The 7,344-nt window shown below is 47.9% G+C and overlaps 1 protein-coding gene across 1 annotated transcript in view; it reads right to left on the bottom strand.

Moving 5' to 3' along the window:
* Nucleotides 1–3,947: 3,947 nt before the first annotated feature.
* The window catches only part of LOC113407719 (disintegrin and metalloproteinase domain-containing protein 20-like), a gene marked incomplete at its 3' end in the record, with an annotated part of 214,612 nt that continues 211,215 nt past the window's right edge, over nucleotides 3,948–7,344 (bottom strand). The window contains 2 exon segments of the mRNA XM_026657440.1: nucleotides 3,948–4,239; nucleotides 4,390–4,452. Coding sequence (XP_026513225.1) covers nucleotides 3,948–4,239; nucleotides 4,390–4,452 — 355 coding nt within the window.

The raw sequence follows: 7,344 nt of genomic DNA, 5'->3' as shown, positions 1-7,344 counted from the left end.
TGCTTTCACCCCACCTCCCGCCGGGGAGGGGGACAGGCTGTTTTCAGACACACCTCTGCAGATAGGGGGACAAGCTTGCAAACTCATGCAGGGGCTGAGTAGGGAGCAGCTCAGCTGCTGCTGAAGCGTGGCCTGGAGTGTCAGCTGCTGGATCTGGAGCCTGTACTGTGCTTTATTCAGAGTTACAAACATTTCAAAGTTACGGACAACCTCCATTCCCAAGATGTCCGTAACTCTGAGGTTCTACTGTAGGTATTCTGAGCAAGTTGAGGCATTCCATAGCATCTGCGCCCACCCCCCAATCACATACCTTTCTATACCCAAAAAACTTGCAGAGACTCCTCCACGTATCAAATTAGGATTCAGCCTTCAAGAATGTTCAACTCTCCTTTCAAGGTACTTGTCCACTGATCCCAGTGTGGGGGTCACAGTGGATGGACAGCCAGAGGAGGCAAAGAATTCTTAACAGTGATCAGTGAAATAATGAGGGCTTAGATTGCCTAGCTTAATGTCATCAAGGGAGGATAGGGGAGGGCCATTATAGTTCATTTAAACTGGCCAATGTAATTGCAGCAAATTAAAATTCTTTTTTACACTTAAAAATGTACTCTGCACTGCATGCACACCCAGATATCTCAAATTCTTGAATACATGTGACATTCTGTACCTCGAGGGAACACCCTGCACCCCCCATGTTCATCTTTATAATATGATAGTGTGGTATGCAAAGTTTGTCATGTCGGGTGTCTTTGGAAGGCTCATGATGCACTGAGCATTGTTGTAATGTTATAGTAATTATTGTTACAGTAATGTTACAGGTTGTAATTTTATGTATATAGTTATGAGACTGAAAATGTGTCCTCGTAGCTTAAAACAAGCCCAGACAAAAACTCTCCAAGAGCAGAGGGGCAGTTCATACCTCATCAGGGCACGTATGGGACAAACCCAGCCCAGCCTCACAGGAACGAAGGACACTGGCCTAGGTAGCAAGAAAGGATCTGTTGCACTCTCAAGTGAGTCACCGCCCTTTCCTTAGTCAGTTTGGGACTGCGATGAGGAAATGCTCACCTGACTCTCAAGGGGGGGGGGGCAAAGCCAAGAGGGAAGAAAGAACATGATAAAAGGGAGAGACGTTTGCCATGCTCTTCCTCTCTCTTCCACCTCCATCTACAGACATCACCACCAAGCGACTGAAGCGCTGATCAAAGGGGAAAGCCTAGCTGAAGGGCAACCAGCCAGCCTGTGGTGAGAAGCATCTAAGTTTGTAAGGACACTGAAAGTGTTGAGATCAGCTTAGAATGCGTTTTGCTTTTATTTCATTTGACCAAATCCGACTTATGTTTTGACTTATAATTACTTAAAATTTATCTTTGTAGTTAATAAATCTGTTTATTCTACCTGAAGCAGTGCACTTGGTTTGAAGCATGTCAGAGAGTCCCCTTGGGATAAAAGCCTGGTACATATCAATTTCTTTGTTAAATTGACAAACTCATATAAGCTTGCAGTGTCCAGTGGGCATAACTGGACACTGCAAGACGAAGGTTTCTAGGATTGTGTCTGGGACCGGAGATATTGGCTAGTGTCATTCGGTTGCACAATCCAAGGAGCAGTTTACATGCCAGAGGCTGTATGTGAACAGCCCAGGAGTGGGAGTTCTCACAGCAGAGCAGGGTCAGGCTGGCCCCCAGAGTCAAGGTTTGGAGTGACCTAGCAGATCACCGGTCCGGATAACACCAGGGGAACGTCACACGTAAGGAGGCTTTGCAATACTACAGCTTGAGTGAGCACTAACCAGAGGTCAGTTAAAACCAGTGTTGGAGTTATGCCAGGTCTTGTCTGCCAACTGGTGTCTAGAGTTAAACAGCAATTATTAAGGCATCACACATGGTGGCTAGACTCACTAACTGTTCAGCTGAAATTTTATACTGAGATTCACCGTGGTGTGTTGACCGCAGCCATACTAAGTGAGACAAAATGGAACCACCTCCTAGCCATGGGCTCTGTATTAAACTTGTCTCCACTGGAAGCTGGTCTTTGTATATGTTACACCCAGCAGGGCTGAGCCCTGACAGTTCAGTACTCTCTGGTCTCTGGTGATTTATCTGGTATCCTGAAAGGTGGTGGTAAAGAGGGAGAGACTAGTGCTGGCAGGTGAAATCCAATACTGATGTAACATTATTCATGGAATTCAGGGGTAAGCCCAGAAGCTCCTTGGTGTGAATTCATCCTTGGACCAGCACTACTGATTTCAGTGTACTTACAACTGGGATGGATTTAACCCTGTTGTCCAAAAATCAGAAATGTACGGTACTGCATTTCCTCATACTCACACCGTCTTTGTAGAACCATCATCAGGAAAACAAAAAATGACTGAAGGATTACCCAAAATTAAACCGAATACTTTCAAAAATACAAATGTATCAATCCCTGCCCAACTCCCCACCAAATAACCTACACTAACAACCATTCTAAAGTTAACTCTATACAAATTGATCAAAACACGACCTACGCAAGTGTGCTAGAGTAAGGACCCTGCTAACCATTTCAATCCCTCTGCATCAGTGATAGAAAGGAACTTGAGAGGCAGTTGGCCCCTGTGACAGCATAGTCTGCCCATGAGATTACAAAAAGAACATTCACAGATTGCCTGGTTAAAATGAAAATTAGAGACTACTTTGGTGAGAAATTTCAGCTGACACACTAGGACTCTTAACTCACCTGATCATTTGGCCAGGATAATGGCAACTAAAAATGCTACCTTTATAGAGAGGTGGAGCAGAGAGTAAAATTGTAATGGCAGTCCCATCAACTCTGGTAAAACCAAGTTCAGATCCCAAGGAGGGATAGGAACAGATTTAAAGATTTTTATTAAGATGATGTTAAAAAAAAAGTGAACGGTACAGAGTTTAAGCATAGAAATTTCTGGTTATCAGGGAATAACGTACAGATTATCGAGGGTGAAAAATTTGGTTTAAGATCGGGCGGCATAAGGAATACATAATCTGCAATATCCCCGATTGGGGGTAAAAGGTTGATGGGTCAAAGTACAGGCATTGAGATATGAGGGTATAAGGTTCATAAAGTGGCTATGTTCGGGTGTGGAGTATAATGAGTGGATATGATGATGAGGATGGATTGACCCTCATTTGGTGAGATTTAATGTTCAGGGAGTTTATGGTTCCAGTTCATATGATCCAACGGAGAAAGTCTCTTGGTCCCTTTCTCGTAGTGGGAGAACGATGTCACTCTGGCTCACGCCTCCTGCTACTGTCGGTGGCTGGTGATGTGCTCGATGTAGATGTCCCTGGACCATAGGATGGTATCTGAGACCATGAGGCGCCGCATGAGCTGTGCGTAGTGTTGACCGATCCCGCAGATCCGCAGCACACGCTTGTTGCAGGGGTCCCAGGCGCCCAGGACTCAGACGATCAGGGCGTCCATCTGCACCTCGTAGCCCTTCGCTCTCAGGGTGTAGGCCAGGGGGGCGTACTTTTCCAGCTTACGAGCTCTGGCTTCGCGAAATGCCAGGGTCCTGTTCTCAAAGGAGACCGTGACGTCGACAAGGATGATCTTTTTCTGGGCCTCGTCGGTGACGACAGCATCAGGTTGTAGCTGGCTGTCGGTACAGGGGATGGTGCAGTTTACAGCGACCTCCCCCAGGCATGGTGTGATGGCTTTCACCAGGCGGTTCTGGATGGCGTTGTGGCGCATCTGCCAGGCTCTGGAGTGGGGTTTGAAGCTGCACAGGACGTGGGGCAGGGTCTCGTTGGAGTAGCCGCACTTCCTGCAACGCTTGTCTTGGTTCCCGTGGCGGACCGCTCCATTGAGCGGGACGCAGTTGAGCCGGGCACGGTGGATGAACTGCCAGTCGGCGAAACGGATGAAGCCGCCCCCGGCGAGGAAGTGGTTGCTGGTGTCCCACTTGCTGGTCAACTCAAAGGCTTTACCCTGGTCCAGTTTACGCTTCAGGCTTTCCATGTACAGCGAGTGGATGGCGACCTTCAGAGTCCTCTCCAGCACGCCCCGGCGCTCGGGGTGACGATGGTGTTGTCGTCTGCTGATCCGCTTCTCTGTCACATCACGCAGGACGTTCACCGCGATGTTCCTTACCGTGGCGTCGGGACACGTCAGCAGGCAGAAGGCGTGGGTGATCACTGCAACGTCGCACAGGTCACCCATGCAGGGGACGTTGGCGCCGCCGTGCCTGTGGGCGATGTAGACCAGCTCGTTGCTGGCTCTCTGGGGAAGGAACAGCCACTTCTTCACCAGCTTCCAGATGATCTTGTCTGCCTTGTTGAGGGGCACCTTCGCCACGGCGGATCCCCTTAGGGTGAACAAGATGCGTGGGATCAGGAAGGTGTTCAGGGCGTTTATCTTCTGCCACGGTGCCAGCAGGGAGGCATCAATCTTGGCGGCGTCCAGCAAGATCTCCTGGATGGTGTCCTCGGGTGTCTGCCGGACACGGAAAAACTGTTGGCGTTACAATCTGACTAAGCCCTTTAGGAATCTGGTGATGATGGGGTTGGAAAAACGGGATCTATTATCCACCAAGGTGTGCAAGGCCCAAATAGCTGCAATATGTATTTGTACAGAGCTAATAGCCGAACTCTAATGGTTTAGGTATAGAAGGTAGTGCAGTATGACGTTCAGGGGTGCCTGCTCCGGAGATACTCCTTTCTGATAGGACTAAATGGAGAAGCACTTCAACTTAGCCAGGTTGCAGGGGGACCCTAGTGGGAGGACGGAATCTAGAATGGCCACTGCTTTGGGCCTGGGACTTATCCTTGACCAGGCCATTGCCAGTGCTGAGATTCCTGCATAACCCATGTTTCCCATGTCTCTGATGAAGCGTGTGCCCTCGGTCTTGGATGGGACACAGACAAATGCATTTCTAAGCCTGAAGAAGAAGAATCAAACGAATGACAGCTGGGGGGCAGAACCAGTTGGAACTGTGGACATGTAACTTGAACCTGGGGATGTTGGTGCTAGGGATATCTTCAGAGGCTTGCCTTTCAACTGCACTGGCCTTTGCATAGGCTTGGGAGGCAATCGTGCCACGGGTTCCTGCTGTGATGAGGTAGGAGCTGCAGGTTTCAGAACCGACTGTAAGCCTTCCTACATCGCCTGGGATACTGGTACTGAGTGGATAAGCAGATCCCTTGTGGCTGCATATGCCTCTAGGGTGGTTGAGAGTGGCAATGACTGATGGCTGTACCACAGCGATTTTTCAGGGAATGCCCTTGACAGACCTAGCACAAGCTCCAGAGGTGAGGAACCCTTCTTCTTAGCTGAAGAGTGCTCTAGCAAGAGTGCTCTAGCTGAAGAGTGCTCTGCCCCTACTTGGCTTCGGTACTAACATACCCAAGCCAGGTACCTAACCTGAGGAGGGCCTAGGCCTTTTCTTCAGCACCAGTGAAAGGGACCGAGGAGCTGCAGACATCTCTGGTGGGTCGCTCCATACCAAAGCTGATGTACTTGGAGCGCTCTCCCTATGAGATGAATCCCCTGGAGGCTAAAATGCTGCTTCCATGGGTAAACACTTGAGAGTCACCACTCTTTCTTTCATTGAATGGAGCTTAAATCTTTTATAAATGTGACATTTGTCACTGACTGATGTGGGATTCTTCAAAACATTTTAAGCAGGTCAGGTATGAAGCCTGGTATTAAAAGATAAAAACTTGTTTAAACTAAAATCTAGCATTTAAAACTAACTTAAACTTATATATATAATATATTAGTTATCTCACATCATAGGATTTTAAAAATCATCAATTTCACAGTTTCAGATATTTACATCTGAAATTTCATGGTGTTATAACCTTGTGGTGCCGACCCAAAAGAGGGTTGTGGGGCAGGGTCGCAAGGCTATTGTAGCGGGTCACGGTATTGCCACCCTTATTTCTGTGGTGCTGCTGACAGGCACTGCCTTAGAGCTGGGCAACTGGAGAGCAGCAAATAGCACAGACATGAGGGTTGCATGGTATGGGAGGGTCATCACTTTTTTGGGGGTGCAGGGCTGGCCTTACAAGTAGGCAACTGTCCTGTGATTGGGGGGGCCTTGTGGTCCCCCTCCCACAGCCAGTCCAAGGCCCCTTTAAGCCCCAAGCACTGGGTCCAGAGCCAGGGAGGGGCAGCTCCGTGATTGCTCCCTATATACTGACCCCTCCCCTTGTAGCTTGGGAGCAATGGGGAAAGGAAGTGGGATGGGAGTACTGAGCTTCCTGTAGCCAGGGGAGGTTCCTGGAGGTGGGTCTGACCTGGCTCTGGGAGTGGCCCTTGCAGGAGAAGAGGAAGTCCAGTCCCTCCCCAGACCTGCCAGGACTAGCAGCTGAAGCCCAGTGCATGGTAGAAGCCCCAGCTGGGGCGCCTCCAGCTTTGCCCTTCCTCGGCATATTTCACTGGGGAGATTTCATGGTCCATGATGTGTTTTTCCATGAGTGTGAATTTGGTAAACACACACACACACACACACACACACACACACACACACACACCACTTATCCAAACAAGTTTGAGATTGCTTCCACAACCACCACTGGTAGTAAGAAGGGACTGAGCGAGGTTGGGAGCTGCTCCACCCTCTTATGCCAGCCTGCAGTGGTGTGTGGCAACAGAGGATACTCAAGTCCCCCAGTGAGGGAAAGAGTTCTCTGAGAACTGTGCATGAGGTGTGTATACGCATACAGTCGAAAGCACATGTGAATGCACTCAAAGAACAGCTAAGTTTCTGCTTCCTAGGCATAGAGAGTTCTAGGGATACAGAGGACAGAACCAGCTTAGAAGCAGGATGAGATTCTATGAAGCTCTGAGGAGACACTTATGTGAATACAGAAAGAAAAGCATAAATAAGGACAAAACCTGTTTATTCAAATAAAGTGGAACAGAAGAACAAAATAAACTGACAATTTCAAAACTAGGTAATTCTCCATAAATCCCACGTAACTGGGAATTTTGACACACCACTATCTCAGCAGGGTTCCACATGTTCTTTCGATGGCTGAACTGATAAAAACAACATTGTTCTTTCAATCTTCCAGTATCCTCTGTTTCGTTAAACAAATAGCTTCCCCTCTACTTTTTAGACCGAGTACTGCTTTTCTTCTTCACACTCTTCTAAAACAAAACAAAACAAAAAAGTACAATGATTAAAGCATGGTCTCTGTAACAGGCAAACTTTATGTAACCACATTTATCCTTCCCACAGTCATTCAGGATCTGGCATTCAGAGGTCTAAGCTGCCATATTCCTTTGGAACCATTTTTGAAGAAGCAAAAGTTTGTACAACATGGAAACATTATTTGGTAAACTTACCAGTTTCCGTGTGAGATGTATTACTATTCCAAA

This window comes from Terrapene carolina, unplaced genomic scaffold (genome assembly GCF_002925995.2).
Source record: "Terrapene carolina triunguis isolate 2854851 unplaced genomic scaffold, T_m_triunguis-2.0 Scaffold244, whole genome shotgun sequence".
NCBI classification, from domain to species: domain Eukaryota; kingdom Metazoa; phylum Chordata; order Testudines; family Emydidae; genus Terrapene; species Terrapene triunguis.
This window is presented reverse-complemented; position numbering and strand designations above follow the sequence as displayed.